General features: G+C 44.9%; 1 protein-coding gene across 2 annotated transcripts; it reads left to right on the top strand.

The window, feature by feature from the left end:
• Nucleotides 1-4,625: 4,625 nt before the first annotated feature.
• ARRDC3 (arrestin domain containing 3) lies at nucleotides 4,626-17,575 on the top strand. 2 transcript variants are annotated; one of them, XM_068666143.1, is made up of 8 exons: nucleotides 4,627-5,158; nucleotides 7,820-7,901; nucleotides 10,333-10,480; nucleotides 11,732-11,834; nucleotides 12,201-12,457; nucleotides 12,887-13,049; nucleotides 13,756-13,910; nucleotides 15,377-17,575. In XM_068666143.1, the coding sequence occupies exons 1-8, from the start codon at nucleotides 4,879-4,881 to the stop codon at nucleotides 15,431-15,433; spliced, it is 1,245 nt and encodes a 414-aa protein (XP_068522244.1). In that variant the 5' UTR covers nucleotides 4,627-4,878; the 3' UTR covers nucleotides 15,434-17,575. The 2 variants fall into 2 exon arrangements, with proteins under 2 accessions (XP_068522245.1, XP_068522244.1); XM_068666144.1 differs by lacking the exon at nucleotides 15,377-17,575 and having other exon boundaries at nucleotides 4,626-5,158; nucleotides 13,719-13,899.
• The last annotated feature ends 1,989 nt before the right edge of the window (nucleotides 17,576-19,564 follow it).

The following is a 19,564-nucleotide window of genomic DNA, read 5'->3' as shown; positions in this document are numbered from 1 at the left end:
CTCCTTCAGCTTCAGGAACCATCTTCTGCTTTTGTGTGTGGACTGAAGATGGTCAGGAATGAGGCCGCTGAGAGCAATTTCTCAGTTTTTGAATTATTTGTGGGTCTCTACATGAAATAAAGGAACTCTTCTGGAGCTAAAAAGTCAGGGTGGTCTCTAGGGAAATGGGAAATGACTGCAGATCCTCCCATTAACACTAGTGTGTCGATCTGTGACTCAGAGGAGCACTGCAAGCTTTCCTGGCTGTGCTTTCAGAAAAAGTAATGACCATTCTCAGGATCACTGAGCACCACACCCAGCCGTGCAGATTTACCTGCGGCAGAGCCAGAACTCACACACGGTAGAGGCAGGAAAGGCAGTGAGGCAGAACGGTTCCTGTTTTCACATTTCCAGTGGTCATCAGCATAAATGGTTCAGCATTGGCAATGCAAAGGCTGGGACAGTGTTGAGCATATACAAAAGCCCATCGAGATTTTGGACACGGTGTCCTAAATTCCGCCCATTTGTACATCCACATCCTTCTGCTGGATCTCGGCCTGCACAGCAGTCTGCGAATAAACACGGGTTTGTGCTGCCAAAAATCCCCCAGGTTGCCAAAATCCTCCAGGTAAGGTCTGATTCAGGTGAGCTGCTCAGAAACAGAGAGGCAGACACAGACACCGTGCAGTCACGGATGACAATAGTTAATTTCAGATGGATCACATCATGTATGGTTCTCATATTTTTGGTAAAAATCTATTCTTATATCAATGCTAAAATCATTATGAATTTTCAAGTTTACAGTGAAGACTCCCAAGCAATGCAGTCAGTCCTATCCAGCAGGCCAGGACTTTTTTTGCTTTCACTCTATAATTTTCTAACAAACTTTTCTTTCCTCTTTCCACCACACATGCAAACACACAGAGAAAAAAAATAAAAAATAAAATAATTAAAAGAAAAAAGAATAAAAGGCAGGCAAGGGAGAGCCTGCTAGTTTCAGGAAATGGTTTGTTAAGTGAGGTCTGATCTTTATCTCCTTATAGAGGCTGGAATATTGCCATCTTCCTTGGAGCTACTGACTCCGATAATAAAGTATCACCTTCCTGTTTTTTGTCAGAAAAGAAAAAAAAAAGAAAAAAAAAAAAAGATTTTAACCTGCTGGTTTTTTTTTAACCTGTTTTTTCAAACTTTATGCTCCTTTAGCATCTAGATAACTTAGCAAGCAAATAATAATAATAATAATAAACGAGCAGAGAACACTCAACTAATAACTCATAATAATTACCCCATGTGTTAGGCTTCAGGAAATTGAGGATGATAGATAGGAAATAAAGTTATTTGTCTGCAGAAAGGTTGTTCAATTTATTAATTTATTTTTTTTTTCTTCTGCTACTGACAATTTTTTATAGTGATTTATACCATGCATTTTTTAAACAGGGCTTATAATATGAACATTCACGTCATCAGTCATGCATTATGGGGACAGAAGAAGCAAATTTTTTGCTTGAAGCTGACATTCAAACTTGCTGAAGATAAAGCAGACCTCTGGCTGGACACGAGAGACCCAGAACACAAGAGAAGTGCCAGCCTCCGCAAGCGATGATTTCCTGAGCTGTGCCAAATTGAGTCTGCCATGTACTAAAGGGCCTGATAAAAGGTTTTGGGGGACCCTGACAAATAATAACCAATCTAAGAGTGCACAGACTTAAGTCTCCACTGCCTATTCTTAATCTAAGGAAGTGAGACTCAATCATCTTTGCATTCCATTTTTAAAATCCTGGTTTGGGTTCTATGAAACTCAATATTTAGCCTAAGAACAGTTCGTTTGGGGGTAAAAAAAAAAAAAAAAAAAAAAAAAAAAAGTAATTCCTGAAAATTCACTAATATATTCACTTAACTGAACATCTGAGAGCAACTGCTAAATATATTATGTGCTTTAGTTGTACTTCATGGCATCTTCTACATTTAAATAAAAGCAGGTTTAAATAAAGATTTGATGTCATTGCCCTGATTTGACGTTGGTGTTAATTCAGCTTTTAGGAAGTGTTGCTTTAAATCCAATTTAAATACTACACTGTCTCAGTGATGGCATCTTTCAAGTGCTATACATACAGCAAGGAGTCTAAGATAACATTTTCAAAAGCCATTATATCTCTTAAAAGTGTAACCCAGGTCTTGCAACGCAAAAAGATTTGGATTCCAAGCCTCTTAACTGCTTTAGAATATGTTGCCCACAGTCAGAGGGCTTGAATTCAGGGGCCTGTTGTATTTTCACTGCGGTGTGTGGGTGGATAGTATTCTGCGTGGGCAGGAATTAGATTGTGTGTAATAACCGGGTGCTGAAAGTGAGAAACGGGGACAATCTGCATGGGGAAGGCAGGAAGCGGGAGGCGGTGCAGTGCAAGTCGAAGCACAGGAGTGAATTTCAGTGGGTGTCAGAGCGCTGGATGGGGAAGGATGAGGGGAAATGGCTCGCGGAGGGCACCAACACTTGGCTGCCGCGCGTCAGGCGTGTGCAGGGCTGGCAGCACGGGCAGTTCAGCACATTTCCCACCAGATGGCAGGAAACATGCACGTTACCAGGACATGATAAAATGAATGGTGTAATATCACAAAGACTTTTAAAAGAAAAAAAAGAAAAAAAAGTTACACAGACCGAAGGTATGCATGACTTCTGACGGGAAGTGGGAAACGCGTGAATGCACGCGGGTTGCACAGCCCTCCTGCAAAAGAATTGCTCTAGATTTTATTGTGTTTTTGTTTTTTTTTATCATTATTATTTTTTTTGTGATTGTTGACCATGCTCGCCTAACCAAACCACATCAGCCCGCGTTCACACGTGCAGCCCCCCGGCTTTGAGCCGCCCAGCACCGCACCTGGCGGCAGGGTGATGTGCCCGGCGAGAAGAGCAGCAAGAAGGAGGGTGGGTGGGTGGGTGGGTGGGTGAGCGGGTGGCATCGCTGGTGAGAAACGGGCCCAGGCGTGTCAGGACAACCTGGGCAGGAGGAAGCGTGGGAGGGGAGCCGAGAGCAGGGCTCAGCAGCGGGCCGGCGGCCAGGGGGAAAGGCTGGTGGCTGGAGGCAGGCTTGGCGGAGGGGAGCCTGGGGGTGGGCAGGGGTAGGGGGCAGAGGTGGTGGTGGTCTTGCCATGCTGAGCTCCCAGCACTCGTGAGGCACATTTAAGGTCAGATGTTACGATACACAGCGCAATACATGCCGCCGACTGATCCTCTTGTGCCCCGATTGCTGAGGGACGCTGGTGTACCTCCACGGCTCATTTCTGGGCTCATCAGGTCTGAAGGTGTCTGCTAGAGATGGGATTCGTACCCCCAGTTCCCGAATCTGAGGCTTTGACTGCACATACCAACTGGATTCATAGCATTCTGTCAGCTCGGGGATGTAGAGCTGTGCCGGCCGTAGCCAGCAAAATGAAATACTGCAGACGCTGATCCCAATCCCGTCTCCTTACTCAAAGGGCACAAAGGTGGGAGGCTGCAGGAAGGAGGCTCGTGTTTTTAGGGAAGAGATAATAGGAAATGAAAGAAAAATAAAATAAATAAATAAAGAGAGAGAGAGAGAAAAAAAAAAAAGAAAAAAAAAGAGAGAAAAAAAGGAAAAAAATGAAAGATAAAAAGTAGAAAAAGAAAGGGAAGGGAAGGGAAGGGAAGGGAAGGGAAGGGAAGGGAAGGGAAGGGAAGGGAAGGGAAGGGAAGGGAAGGGAAGGGAAGGGAAGGGAAGGGAAGGGAAGGGAAGGGAAGGGAAGGGAAGGGAAGGGAAGGGAAGGGAAGGGAAGGGAAGGGAAGGGAAGGGAAGGGAAGGGAAGGGAAGGGAAGGGAAGGGAAGGGAAGGGAAGGGAAGGGAAGGGAAGGGAAGGGAAGGGAAGGGAAGGGAAGGGAAGGGAAGGGAAGGGAAGGGAAGGGAAGGGAAGAAGGAGCAAGAGAAAGAAAAAAGAAAGAAGGAAAAGAAAAAGGAGAAAAGGCAAAGAAAGAGAAAGGAGAAAAGGATAAAATAGGTGGAAAAAAAAAAAAAAGAAAAAAAAAAGAAAGAAAAAGGAACAAGAGAAAGAAAAGTGAAAAAGAAAAAACAGTGACAACAATGACGAAAGCAGAATTGTCTTTATTGGGGCAGTGGGTCAATATTTCAGACCAGAGCTCAGCTGAGACGCTGTGGGAGCATAACACAGGGTGAATATGGACTTGATGTATACTTCTTGGTGGCGGCGGCGGCGGCTTTTTAACAGGAAAACAAAATCAGCCTCCAAAACTGGGTCAACCTTCGTGCCGACCAGCACAGCTGCCCACCCCGGGCACGTCCCAACATCAGCGCGCGGAAAAACGGGGCAGCCTCAAACCCTCACAGCCTGCAAGGTTTGCCCGAGCACGGGCGCACCCCCGCGCCCTCCCAAAATTTGGGACCGCGCAGGTCCCCGTGGGCAGCGACACGGCCCGCAGCGCGCTGCACCCTCACCCCGCGGCCAGCAGGGGGCGCACGCACACAGCGCACACGCAGCCGGCGGCGGCGGCGGGGCTGGAGGGGGCGTGGCCTCGGCGGAGGGGGCGTGGCCTCAGCGGAGGGGGCGTGGCCTCGGCGGGAGGGGGCGTGGCCGGGCTCCGCTCGCCGCGCTTATAGCGGGGAGCCGGCGGCGCGGCCCCGTCTTTGTGAGCAGGGCGCAGCGCAGCCGGGCGGCTCCGAGCGCTCCCGAGCGCTGCCGAGCGCCGGCAGCAGGGCCGGGCCGGGCCGGGCCGCCGCAGCCCGCCCCATGCCGGGGCTGTAGGGTCGGCGCCGAGCCTGCCCGCCGGCCGTGCGTGGCGGAGCCTCCCTCGCATCGCCTTCTCGTGTTGTTTTTTTTTATTTTTATTCTTTTTTTCGTCTTTATTTCTGTACGCGTTCGCCGTACACCATGGTGCTGGGGAAGGTGAAGAGCCTGACGATAAGCTTCGACTGTCTGAACGACAGCAACGTCCCCGTGTACTCCAGCGGGGACACGGTCTCAGGAAGGGTCAGCCTAGAAGTGACGGGGGAGATCCGCGTCAAGTCGCTCAAGATCCACGCGCGGGGCCACGCCAAGGTGCGCTGGACCGAGTCGCGCAACGCCGGCTCCAACACCGCCTACACGCAGAACTACACCGAGGAGGTCGAGTACTTCAACCACAAGGACGTCCTCATCGGACAGGAGCGAGGTGAGGGGGGGGGGGCTCTGCCCCGGCCGCGCCCTGCATTGCCCTGCCCTGCCCCGCAGCATCCCCGCCGCCTGTCTGTGTGTGTGTGTGTGCGACTGATTGAGGATGAGGACAAGAAAAAAAGAAAAAAAAAAAAACTCTTGTGGGGGGCACTCCGGGGTTGTTTTTGCGAAGTTTCCACCCTTTGTTAGAAGCGGTTCAATCCTGTTTGGGACCGGTCCTGGCGAGAAGGGGAGGGGAAGGGGAGGGAAGGGGGGGGTGGGGGGGGTGCTGCTGCTGCTGCTGCTGCTGCTGCCGCTCGGCGGCGGAGATTGGCTGCGCGCGTCAGGTGGTGGCGATGACTTAATTCCTAGCACAGGAAAATAGTCCCCGAGCCGGTTATGTAATGGGGGGCGCTCCGCAGACCCCTCTTTAATTGCTATTTTTTATTATTATCACTGTTTTTTGGGGTGCCCCCCCACCACCCCTTTCTTGCTGCGCGGCTGCGGTGGCTCCGCTCCGCTCCGGGGACGAGCCGGCTGCTGCTCCCCTTCCTCCTGAGGAGAAACCTGTCTTTTTTTATCTTATTATTGCTTGTTGCTTTTTGTTTTTTTTGCTTTTTTTTTTTTTTACTCCCTGCGAGCTCTTCTTTTGCAGAAGTTTCTCCTGCAGCCTGCACGGAGCTGTGCAGAAGCACACCACAACCTCCCTTATCTTTTTTCCCCCCTCATTTTAAATTCTTAACGCCTGCCACCCACATCAACCCCCCTTTTCGTGCTGTTTTTTTTTTTTTTTTTAAATCTTTTCTTTCAACTCCTGCCCCCAACCTCAGGCAGCCCTCACAGCAGCCCCCAACCCGTCCCTTGCGGCTGCTCCCCGTGCGCCCTGCGGGGGGGGCGGCGGCCCCGTCCCAGCCGCCCACCGCTGCGGCTCGGCACCTCGCGGTGCGTGTGGACGGAGCGGGGCACAGCGGCCGGCGGCTCCGCCATGAGCCGGGCAGCACAGCCCCGCACCCGCCCCGCTCCGCCGCCTCCCACCGACTGCCTCCCCTCAGAGCTGGCGGCCGGAGCCCCGCCCCCCGCGCGCCGCCTGATTGGCCGCTCGCCGTTTGTTGCCTTGTTGCTAGGGCGATGCCAGCCGCTGATTGGCTGGCGGGGGTTGGGGTGCTGACAGGGCTCGCGCTTCCCCCCTTTGCCCCCCTTTCCTCCCCCCCCCCCCCCCCCCACCAACGGCCCCCCTCAACGGCCGCCCGGTAACGGTCGCCGCGCGCGGCCCTGAGGGGGGCCCGGCCCGCAGCGGGCGGCGTGAGGGGGGCGCGGCGGAGCCTTCCTCCTCCTCCTCCTCCTCCTCCCGCTGCTGCTGCCCGCCCCCCGGTGTAATGTATACCGTACGTATACGCGCGGCTGGCTGGGATCCGCTCGCGCCGGTTTAGGCCGGTCCTCTCCTGCTCCAGCCGGGGCCGCTGACTGACAGCGCGGCGGGGCTGCTGAGCTGGCAGGGCGGCCGCGGGGCCGGGCCGGGCCGCGGAGACAATGAGAAGGGGGGCGAGCAGCACGGCCGCCCCCCTTCCCTCCACCCCCTCCTTCCCCCCCTCCCCGGGGCCCTTCTGCAGCCTGGAGGGGCGTTTGTGCCACGCGTTGCCTCTCCTCCTGCCCCGCTTCATTTATTCACCGTTTTTTATCGTCGTTTTTCGCCGTGGCGCGGTATCCGAACACGAGCACCCGTGTCTGTACAGGACAATGGGAGCTTAAAATCCGGTGTGCTTCCATTACAGCTCCTCACTATTAAAGCAGTTGCCTTCCCCACACCGTCCCGCTGTACCTGTGAGGGTGTTCTGGCCCTTTTGTGTAGGAGGTGCTCGGATATTATTTATTTTTTCCCCCACCCCTCTCAACTTTCTGCTGCGACAGAGTCAGCGTTTTTTCTGGTTTTTGTGGTAATTCTATCGGAATAAACCACAAATTTGTGGCGGTGTTTTAAGCAATAGGAGAAATCATAACCACAAGCAAAGGTCGGCATTCTTGGAACTGGCAAATACTTGCTCTCCAACCAAGACTGAGTTAAACTCCCGAGATTCCGTGGGTTACCTCCACACAGTGCTGACCAGGCAGATTGCTCTTTCTCTGTGCCCATGAATTTGTCTGGTGCTTTCCAGGTGGTGCTCGGACGCCTTTTCCACCACCACCCTCCTCCCTTTTCACAGCCTTTCTTTGATGATTTCATTTTTGGGTGCTCTTGCCAGCCAGCAGAGCAGAGGGACCTGAATCACAAAGTGTAGTCTTACACAGCAAACAGCTTAAAGCCACATATAAGACCAGTTAATACCACAAAAGAGGTCTTTTGCATTTTAAATTTTAACTGGAAATCATTGCCAAAGCATGGTTTCCACTACCAATCCTTCAGGCAGACCTTGAAATGGCAGCAGTGACAGCTGTGTCCCCGTTGAGAGGCACGGTTATGAATTAGAGCAAACGAGTCTCCACTTTCACACAAACCTGCCCATTTTATGCACCTCAAGTGCTGCAGCCCAATCCAGAAGGCCAGGTTCCTGGGACACCCTATTTAAAGCCTTGCAGTGAGCGTTCAGATCCCCTTGTGCATTCCACAAGAGAGGCCTGTGTAATGTGCTCTAAACCTAAAACATTTGCCGATGGGTTATCATGTTGGGTTTTTGCCTCCTAGATGATGACAACTCCGAGGAAGGCCTTCACACAATCCACTCGGGAAGGCATGAATATGCATTCAGCTTCGAGCTTCCACAGACGTAAGTGTGCCTGCCTGTAATGCGCCACAACGCCCAGAGGCGCGCCCGCTTTGGGTGGAGGGGAAACCTTTTCAATGGTGGCAGGAATTGTACTGCCGCAGAGGACATCATCTCCTTCAACTGAAGAGGTTGCTTTCCCACTTCACAAAATGGGAGCATGTTGCTGCCCGGCTCCTGCCCACTCAACCAAGTTGTAACTGATCCAGTGTCTTACAGTATTTCACCCTTTTCCCAAGCTGAGGGGTGTGTTGAACTGGTTTGAGTCCTGCAGAGCGGCTCAGGTGCCTTCTAACCCAGCCTGCTGGCAGGAGCCGTGCAGGCCAGCAGAACTAGAGATAAGAATCCAGCTAGATTGTCTGGGCTCTGGCCGGAATAGATGTGACCAGTTTAACTACCTCTGAACAAAAGAGGAGATTGTTCTGGTTCAAGTAGGATATATGTGCACGGGCTGCTCTCTGTGCAAAGAGCCTGGATGGAAATGAGCAAATGGATAAGGAGATGAGCCCAGAAACATTCCTGTGCAGCATCCCATTTGTCTGAGAACAGATGAGTGAAGTGAGAGTGAGAGAAGTGTTAAGATAGAGATTGCTCCCCACTCCAAAGGCTGAAGAGTGTAAGGTAGATAACGTCAGCAGAAGGTTCATACGTAAAGGAGCTCCCAGCACAGAAACCAGCTAAGATGCAAGTTGCAGTGAAACCTAATATACAGGAACAGAGAGGGTCAGAGCATGGGGAGAAAAATGAGATTCCTCCTTTAAAAGGCTAGCGGTGAAGTCATTAAAGTTGGAAAAAAATGGCAGAATGTTACATGAAATAGCACAGTTTCTCATTAAAGCTGGTAAACCATCTGTTTGTTAGGGGTGCTGGCTTTAGCAGAACCTGCAGATGATAAACACTTCAGCGGGTCAGTTTCAAAACGAGCAGCTTACAGTACATATTCCTGGAACACTGGTAAGACCTGTATTTATGGAGATTTTTAGAGGAAATTTACTCTTCCATTGGAATCTCAACTACAGAAAGCCATAATGCTAGCCTTACCTTGAGTTGGAAGGGAAGAAAGAGCAGGATACATCAATGTGAAATACTTAGCATGAAATTAAAGAGGCAGTGAAGTACCGCAAGCATTGGTCAAAACAGGTTTAAGCAACCTGAAACAATGACTGTGCAACCAGCTTCTAGTAATACTGTAAAAAAAAAAAAAAAAAAAAAGCTGGTACTAAAAGTGTAAAGGCTTGAATTTTGACACTGCCAATTCGCTATTTCTTGGTACTATCCGTGGAATATTTTCTAAGTTTATTTTAAACAAATTACAGAGTGACAGTGGGAAGGAGGAAGACATTCAGGGGCTTTCTTGATATTTGCCCTTAAGGATATGGGACAGGATGAAATACTGAATATGAATTAGAAAATACCCTCCTTCTGGATCATCAGAAAAGTGAAAATTCCAGATAGGCAAAAATGTTAAGCCTGTAACCGGTAAAGAATCATTCTAGTTCAGCACTAGGATGGCATTCCCAGCAGAAGATAGGGAAGCTTTGTGAATAATTTAAGTTACATACTGCAATGTATCAAAACTGAAATGCTTCAATAGCGTAATGCTTTGTTTTAATCAAAAGTACTGACAATTGGAGATATGTAGATTACCAACTTCTTTTGTCTTTTCATTTTTATGATGTTACAGGAAGAAAAATGGTAACGCTGAAAAGTTTGGAGAGCTTTCCGCATCGTTTTTCTTCCAAATCCCATGAACAACTTCTCTTAAGAGTTCAGAGCAGAGTAGCCCTGACCATTTTGTGTGTGTGTACCTATGCATATATACGCACGCATATTTTACATGATGTTCTAAGCTGGTCTCATCAAGGTGGAGGAAAATCAGAAGGCACTTCCAGTAGCCTCCCTCTATTCAGAACTCAAAATTGAAATACTTAACCCTACTTAAGATGAAACAAGTTAGACACTACTGTGTGTTCCATAACCACTAAAGTAAACCAGACACTGAGATACCAGCCGGGCAAACAATACACTTGCAGTTACGAAATACAATGTCCAAAACAGTAATTGGTTGATACTGATGCTAATTTTAAGTTGGTAGTCTTAATGTGGCCTTAAAAGGGCATGCTAAACATGAAAGTGGCCTCTTAAGTTCAAAGGACATGTGAACTCTCCTGGCATTCTCTAGTGCAATTCATTAATTGATTCTTAAAATCTGTGCAAAACTGTATTAGGATGAATTGGAGATGATTTTTTCTCCCATATTTAATCTTGAATTTTTCTCAGATATGGAAACTTTGCAAATAAGTTACACTTCCTTAAATATTATAATGCATTTAAAATACAGTTATACATACTAATCCCTAATCTGATCGATGATATCATTACTACAAAGAGTGAGAAAGATTTTACTCAATTTTGACCTTTGTGTCCTGCACAGACCACTTGCTACCTCATTCGAAGGCAGACATGGCAGTGTGCGCTATTGGGTGAAAGCCGAATTGCATAGGCCTTGGCTTCTACCAGTAAAATTAAAGAAGGAATTTACAGTCTTTGAACATATAGATATCAACACTCCTTCATTACTGGTAAGAATTGACAGAATTATTCTTTGTTTCTGGCATAAAAATAATGAAGTAAAATAACTGAAACAATATCAACATCAAACTTTCTCTAATACTTATTTGCTAGTTTAACAACGGCTGATCTTTTAAGCATTATATCAGTTTGGCAACTCTTTAATTACTGGTATTTTGAAAGCTAACTTATCCTGTACTTGGAGTTGCTTTGTTTCTGAGATGTGTAAAATGCATTTGCCAATTTAAAATTGATACTACTAAATTGTAACTTGTTATTAAGAAGGAAATTTTTGTGAACTGTTCCTCTGAAATTTTAAATAAAGAATAATACATGCAAGGAACGGTGTAACTTCAAAGAACGTTTTAGAGAGAGACTGCTAACTTAAAAATGCAAAGTGAAAAATGTACTGGCGTGCATAATTGATAATTTCCATATGGATGCTTTTCTACCAATGGGGAGAAATTATCACAATTCTGTATGATCTTTTTCTGAAATGTCATTTCATTAAAATCATTTCAATATCAAAACCGCTTTCAATGAGGCAATTAAATCAATCTGGCTTAAAATTCCTTTTTACCCCCCCTTTTCTCAAACTAATCTATGGGAGGGGAAGAGAGAAAAAAAACAAAACAAAAAACAAAGTCCATTGAAATAGGTTTCTTGTGTGTGGGGATGAAAAATCAGACTTGAAGAGGAACACCGGCCTTGCACAAACTCCATTAAAATCAAGACTCCCGTTTGACTTTAATGGGCTTTGGATCAAGTCCGAAATCCTGATGCTGTGTAAAATAACAAAGTCTGTTCATTACAGATGATACGGGATCGTTCAGAAACAGAGGAAATAGCAGTAGTCAAGGTTACAGTACTTTAGTTATTGTTTCTGAAATAACAGCGTAATGGAAAGTCAGAAGATGTTCCAATGAAAAGCTTTGCCAACAGTATGTTGGTATATGTAGGCTATGAAGCCTTTTAAGTTATACTGTATTTATTTTACGTATATAAATTGTTTTCAAGTGTGACAGTAGTATGGAGGCTGGCAGAAGAAACAGTGTTAATGAGAAATGGGATTAGGACATACTGTTTGCCTGCCTAGTGCCATTTAAATTGCTTGAGCTTTTTTCATACAAATGAAACTGTCTTTGTTTATCAACATGGGTAATACTAAGTACATTACGAAAATTACTTTTCTTGTAGATTAGAATACATGGAGATTGGTGTAACTATTTAATTAAACGGGCAATGTTGTTCTTTTCTTGCAGTCACCCCAAGCAGGCACAAAAGAAAAGACTCTCTGTTGTTGGTTTTGTACCTCAGGCCCAATATCCTTAAGTGCCAAAATTGAAAGGAAGGGCTACACCCCAGGTACGTAACAAAAGTAATTAGAGGAAATGTTTTTCCTTTCCTTTTTAAACTTCCATGAAAACAAAATATTAAAACTGATCTTACCATTTCGGTCTGCATTCAGCAATCTTCCCAGTGTATTGTTAACTAAGTTGCTAGTTGTGTCCCCAGATTGCTGAAGGACACTTTTGTTAGACTTGTGCACTTCTTTTTTTCTAAATTAGCTAATGCTATTTTATAAGCCTACCACTGTTAACATCAGTAGATGCTTTTAAATGTGTAATGCAGTGGTAGCAGAACCCACCAGTGCATTAAAATAATGTGCAGAAAGTGGTAATTTGCTAAAGCCTGTGAATAAAAAGGATGTGAAATTCTGTTTTGTTTCAGGTGAATCAATTCAGATTTTTGCTGAGATTGAGAACTGCTCTTCCCGTATGGTGGTGCCAAAGGCAGCCATTTACCAAACACAGGCATTCTATGCCAAGGGGAAAATGAAGGAAGTCAAACAGCTTGTTGCCAACCTGCGTGGAGAATCCTTGTCATCTGGCAAAACAGAAACCTGGAACGGCAAAGTGTTGAAGATTCCACCTGTTTCCCCTTCAATCCTCGACTGTAGTATAATCCGTGTGGAGTATTCACTGATGGTACGTTGGGTGGGGTCTACTTCCCTTGAGTGTGTTCAGTTTCTATCACTCCTTACACATGGCTAACAAGCCACTCGGTACCAGTTGCAAAATACGTACCACAATACATAAAATATTAGTATCCCAACAAAATTTTTGGTTTTAATAGTAATTTGACATAAATCTTGTAATTCCTTAAACTGTGGTGCATTCGCTAAACAAGTGAGTCACAATTAGATGGGTTTCCCATGCGTGCGCTCGTGTTAAGAATCCTGACCTGCTTTTAGTGTGGGGAGCTTGTCTCCACAGGGATGTGGGCTCTACAACTGACCATTAGGAACAAGGGCCTCATAAAAAGTTCTATGGAAAGAGAACTTCATGTAATAATTGCAAATGATCATACAAATCTACATTTTAATCATACACCTCTCCCTTTTTTCCTCTCTTCAGGTCTATGTCGATATTCCAGGAGCCATGGATTTATTCCTTAACTTACCACTGGTCATTGGTACCATTCCTCTACACCCATTTGGTAGCAGAACATCAAGTGTGAGCAGCCAGTGTAGCATGAACATGAATTGGCTTGGGCTGACACTGCCGGAAAGACCAGAAGGTAACTTGACAATACAAATCCCAATCAATTTGCTACTCTGTTGCTTTGAATTTCATCTGCTTTGTTTGTTGCTGTTGTCCTAGCAGACCCAAATTATATCCTTTCATAATACAGACTACAGGAAATCCCTTGTGGATGTTTCCTTGACACCTGCTTGTGCTCTGTGGAAGGACAGAGTTGCTGTCCTCCTAGCCTTTCTCTCAAGAAAAAGCAGTGAAATCCTGCTGTAAGTGAAAGTGCCTGATTCCATTGTGTCTCAGACTTAGCTAACAAAGCTGGTGTGTGAGAAGATGCTTCTGTTTTCAGTAGCAAATCGCTTATTGAAAGAGAAGCTCCTTCCCTGTGTTCTCACGTACCTAAAAAACATCCCTCTTCCATGTGCAACTCTCAGTCTTAAATTTATAGAGTCCAAAGAACTGCAGTGCCTTCCTATACAGAAATGGAACATTCAGGGTGCGTTTTAAATCCTAAGGGAATAATTAAGCCACAGTAAGGAGGCACTAATCTGTTCTTTAACTTGAGTATAGTTTTAGAGTAAAATAAAATGGCCGTTTCTTACTCTTCCTTTCATGTTGAACAACTTTTTAAGTTGATTTATCTACCTGCTGGTGCATCTTACAATGACAAAAGTTTAATATTTATCATGTTATATATTTTGACATGCATAAGAACTGTTGTTCGAACTGCGTGTACCTTTTCCCTGCAGCACCTCCTAGCTATGCAGAAGTGGTCACGGAGGAGCAAAGACAGTCCAGCCTTGCACCCTTAGCTGCTTGTGATGACTTCGAGAGAGCTCTGCAAGGACCGTTATTTGCATACATCCAGGAGTTCCGTTTTCTGCCTCCACCCCTCTATTCAGAAGTAGGTACCTCAGACAAAACACAATATGGGGATTAATTCACTCTTTTTCTGAACTCTGTGTTGTGGAATACATGCAGGAAGTGTTTTCTTAATAAAATCAGGAAAACACACTAAAATGTTTTTAGCCAAGAAGCAGCAATAAGATAACTTCTTTTTTATTTTCCTTTTTAAATCAAGATGCAGATGAATTGTGTCAAGACGCTTCCATGCCTGCTTCACAGCATGGGTTACCCACAATTTTTTTTAATGACTTGTGCAACCTTAAATTTGAAAGGTGCCTTGTCAAGTGTCTTGGCTTGCCTCTCATGCTCTTTACTGTACAATTCTAATGATTTTTAGAAATTTCCTGAGTGTTGTTTGGAATAACAGGAACTGTTTTTACATGTGTACACACACATGTGGCTCTGTCTGTGTATGATTTCAGAAGCTTCATGTAGAAAAGGAACAAAGGTATTCTTAGACAGGCATTTCTTCAGCAGTTGCATTTTAGTTCTGGAAAAGCCACTGTGATAAAAAGAAAAGCTTGACTGCGATAAAACTTTAAAAGCTTCCTATGGTGGTATTTTCCAGGTAAAAACAGTAGTATAGGACAAAAGAAAAAGTACTGTCCTTCGGCTAAAGCTTGCCTGAATTCACTCACTTTTTAAGAAAACAGCAGTATGTAGCATGATGCACCATTCCCCCCGCCCCGATTCCTTTGCCTCTTGAAACACCAGCCTGCTACTGAGTGGGCAGAAAGGGCCACTTCATTTGTGTGCTGGAGGCTTCTCTGACAATTGTGCTGCAGCTTAACTACAGAATGCAGCACTTGGATGCTTTTCATTTTAGGTACTTAAAGGTTGAGAATGCAGCTTGCTTTTTCCCTTAAACTGGCAGTATAAAATTAACCACTAGAATGTTGTCTAGAAGTGTGCACTTGGGTAGCTCTTGCCATCCATTATCAGAGTTGTAAGTGAGGTTGTATCTCTTCTTCCTTCTGTGCAGAAAGGAAAGTGTTAAGGTGTAAAGACAAAAAAAAAAACACCTTCATAGGTTGAGGATTAAATACTTCTAAATTAAAAGTAGGATGACCTACTACTGATAATTCTGTCTAGTCTGAAGTAATCTTCTCAAATCAATTCAGTATTTTTAAATCACTTTATTTTAGTGGTGCAAGTCATACATACCCTCTTTTTAGTCAACAATAAATAATACAAAAGATCTGTGCTACTAAAGCTGAGATTTTCTCATGATTTTCCATAAACTTGCTGTCAGACTGTAGTTTAGAATCTTCTGCTCTAGTAGTACTGCTTATTAATTTGTCATTCAAAGTTTTTTTTTTATAGTGTTAGTTCAAATTATTTCAGTAACTTTGGATAAGGGAATAATGTTGTACATTGATCTTTATTAACCTTGGGAACTTTCATTTCTGCCAGTTCTCTCTAAAATAACCCGGGTTATAATTTTTTTCTCCTTGTGTCGTTCAGATTGATCCAAACCCAGATCAGCCCACAGATGACAGACCATCTTGCCCCTCTCGTTGAAGGAATCCATAAAAAGCTGACGTGACTTGGGTTTTGAATCGTACCTGCCATGTTGAAGGTCAAAGAATCATAGTGGAGACGCTTTCGAAGGAAGTGGTTTTGCTCTTGCCTGTATGGTGAATAAATGAAAACAACCTGTGATTATGCTTTGAAGCCTACAATAACATTGTAGGACTGCTCCACATGCTTGAAGACCTGAGCTTCCCCCCCCTCCCCTTTAAATACTGGCACATACTAGGAGCAGCCTTACTAACCTACAGTCATGTGTGTCAAAACACTCAAACCACATTGTAAGAGAGGGATGGCTTTCTCTTAGGATTTTGAAAAATTTGCACATGCTCATTGCTTACGTTGTGCGGTTCAGTGTCACTACAGCTTTTTCTCATTTATGCCGCACTGTTGTTACCCCCCTCTTACTTGTTTGTGGTCTGCACAACAAGGAGCAAAAGAAAGCTTTGACAAAAAAAAAAAAAAAAGAAAAACAGCAGCAGACTTCAACAAATGCACTGACTTTTTCTTTTCTAATTTAATGTAGCCTGGACTTTACCTGCATATGCACATGCTCAGAATTGTCCTAGTAGGCTGGTCATGTATCACCTCTTCAGCTTGGATCCTGTTGTGGATTTATTTACAAACATCAAATGCCTTCAAGCCAATCCTTCTTGCTGTATGTTTTGCAGCCTACTGTAGTAGATAAGCAACAGAAATGGGGATATTATAGGGTTTGGGGATGGAGAGATACCAGAAGGAAACTAATAGACTTTGTTGAGATTATATTCCTTCTTGATTTCTTTTAAGAATTTGTTGCCTTTCTACTATTATCGCAAAGCAGCATTTTGTTACAGACTGCCTAAAAAATCACTTAATCTCAGGTGAACTCATCACTTGCCAAACTGTTGGAATGCTATTTGTTTTGTTACATTGCACTGTTGAATTACTTCTTTGTTTTGTGTTTGTGTTTTGTTTTTGTTCTTTATTTGAGAGGGGGATCTGCAATAGGGACATACACAAAAGTTACAAAAGCCACCCTCATTCCCTTTTCTTTCTACATTATGAAAAAGATGTTCAAGTTGTGAAGCTTTAAAAAAATAAAGGCACAAGTGAAAGCAGCACCCGTAGACACCAGCTCAGCCTCGAATGACTTTTAAAAGGAAATAGGCAAATGCTGTCCAGGATCCATAGGCAGAGAGATACTTCAACTAGTAGGGATGGGAAGGGAAAGTAAATTTATTTTTATACATAGTTACCTAATCACCAAAAATTCTATATATAATGAGGCTCTAGTAGAAAGTATATTTCAACTGCAGGAAAAGCTTGGACTATGCTAAGAGCTCAGTTTGTGCACTTTGTATTATCTTCAGGGTTTATGATACTGTAAAAATAGAGTAGAAGTATAACTAAAGCGGGGAAAGAAGATCAGTGTTACCAGCCATACTTGGGTATTAGTTGAGGATTGCTTCAAAGATTGCATCTGCTATGTAACTCTCAAGAGCTTTAAAACGGAAAACAGCAGATTCCAGCATGCATTCGTTCAGAACATGAGAAATGACACAGGCAGAGCACTCGCCCCTGAGTGCGCCCCAAGGAAGAAAAGAGTGCAGTGGAGCCGTGAGATCTGCTAACGCAAATACCAGCACTTAGATGCTAGAGATTCATACAAGCCGACTTCCCTTTTCAGAACTCGTAGCGCAGGCAGTTGACAAAGGGACACGCTTCTGGTATTGACTACTTAAACAAATTGAGGCCTAACGCATCATGTGTCTATCTCCTTGTGCAATAAAACAGCTTGGAAGGAAGGGGGAGAGGAAGGCTGGTGTTGCTGTGTGATGGTTGTTCTTAAAAAAACTGCCTTCTTTTTAAGGCTTCACACGTACAAGAAAATAGGCTTTTCCATAAGTGGCCTTTATGAGAACATGAAAGATAATTCATGTTTCACAAATGCTGACAGGGTGATAAAATACAAATGAGTCGCGTTTTAAGTGATTCAGTTACAAGGCGTGGGCTTTGAGCATGAATACTGGACAAGAAGGAAATTGGGTGGTGATGTCTTATGTTATTAGGCCAATTTTGTGAATGTCCCTTCCCTCTACCCTCTCCAACCAGAAAAAAAAAAAAAAAAAAAAAAAAAAAAAACAACTAAAAGCTGAGGGGATCGTTGGCATAAAAGGGCATTTGGTGGTTTTACTTTTTTTTCCTTTTTTGTTGTGTTAACACAGAATAGGGAACAATTGCTGATATACATAGCATTAAAGTACTTATCACAATACAACGGAGAATTGCATACGAGGCAGGATTGACCAATATTGTAGTAATTGACATGGCATCACAGCCTTTGTGATCGGAGTGAAAAATCCTATAACTTTTATCAAATAAATTTTTTCCGTTTAAATTCTTTTCTTAGTTGTTCAGAGGCATTACTCTTCCACAAGTATTGGTCAATTCTCAGCATTACAAAACATGAGGTTCACAGTTGTAGCCCAGTATTTTATATAGAATTCTGATCTGAATTAGGAAAAGTAAGTAAAATCCAAACATTAGAGAAACAAAGTGCAATATTAAATGTTTGCTTTATAGATTATATTCTATGGCTGTTTGTATTTTTTTTTTTTTTTTTTTTTTTTTTTAGTTTTGGTGCTGAATATGTCCTTGTAGACTCTGTTTCAAGAAAACAATATGTGGAAAACAATTTAATTTTTCCTATTGCTCTTACTTGTGGAAAATAAACTTTTTTTTAAAAAGATCTTAAATGTTTTCAGCGTAAGGCTGAGTTTCTTACATGTGACCTAAACGTTCTGTTCAAAGACCGTCCGGGTGTAAAATGGTGTAGGGGAATCGCAACGGTGTCCCTCTGTGGGACATGCCATGCCAGTGCAGGACCTTTTTGGGGTGGGAGGAAGCTGTGAGGGGATTTTCTTCAAAGGCAGGAGGGTCTGGTGCACACAGCGGGGTCCGGGAGGTGCCTCCTGTTCCCCTCTGTGGAAAACCAGCCGCAGAAAACCGCCGCATGCCCTGCCTGCAGGACGGTAGCACAGCTCCGGGCGCTCGGCGGCGCGGCCCTGCTGTGGCATCTTGCTTCCGCATACCGCACGCAGCTGAGCCCGCCGCAGCGTGGATTATCCTTGTCCTCCGGCACCAGCGTGTTGCTTGACCTAAGAGCAGGTTCACCAGGCCAGCTGCCAGGGCCGCGGGAGGCCGGCGCGCACGGGGCTCCTGCCGATTACTTTATACCAGGACAACCTTTTTTTTTTTTTGCTACCTAATTTCTATTGCTGCGTGGCAGCGTTGGAATTTAAATTCACATTGGTGTCATGTAAGGGACAGGACTGTCTAGCAGTTTCGGGCAGTACTTTTTTGAAGTCTCGCGTTTTTCAGACAGAACCTCTTCATAGCGATTCTTTTGAAGGCTAGGTTTACTGACAGCGTTACTACAAAGTTGGGAATTATCAGTTTTGTTCTTAGATGTCTGATTTCTTTGCAAACAAATGCTTTGTATTTCTGGGTATTAAAATACCTGTTCACACATACAAATCTCCTACACTAGGGCGTAAAACTGGCGGCTCTTCCACATCTGCTGCCCATGTGGTATCCGTCCAGGGGATGGGAAGTTACAAAGCTCGCACACTTAACACTTCCAAAGACAGACATTAGGCAATGTCACAAAACTAATCAGCATCTTTTTTTTTTTTTTAGCAATTACCTCTCTAGAACATGTACATGGCACTTAACCCCTGTTTGGGGCTTTGTAGGGCTGGATTTGTGTGACAGCTCTTCCACTTTCTTCCCTGGGAGACCAACCTGCAGAGGCAGACGGTCAGGCGCACTCCACCTGCCCCGCAGCTGATACCCTTGAAATGGGAAATAATTAACCTATTTCTTCTCCCGGCAGTCGCTCCCTCCTGGAACTCCCCTGCCCAGCTACAGCCTGCTATTTTTAGAGCTGGATCTCCCTGCCTCCTGACCTCGCGGACATCAGGACGCGGCAGTAGCTTCTGAGCTGGGGCCAGATGCGGCCACGAAATCCGAGTTGGACGGCGAACCCTTAGTCTGATCCAGCTCCTAACAGACGATTCCGCGCTCCGAAGGACGTCGCGTTTTCGGTGTGCTCCAGGCACCTTGCTGCTGACGTTAGCC

This window comes from Anas acuta, chromosome Z, assembly GCF_963932015.1.
Source record: "Anas acuta chromosome Z, bAnaAcu1.1, whole genome shotgun sequence".
NCBI classification, from domain to species: Eukaryota; Metazoa; Chordata; class Aves; order Anseriformes; family Anatidae; genus Anas; species Anas acuta.
Note: the sequence above shows the minus strand (reverse complement) of the source record. Positions and strands in the feature narration are given on the sequence as shown.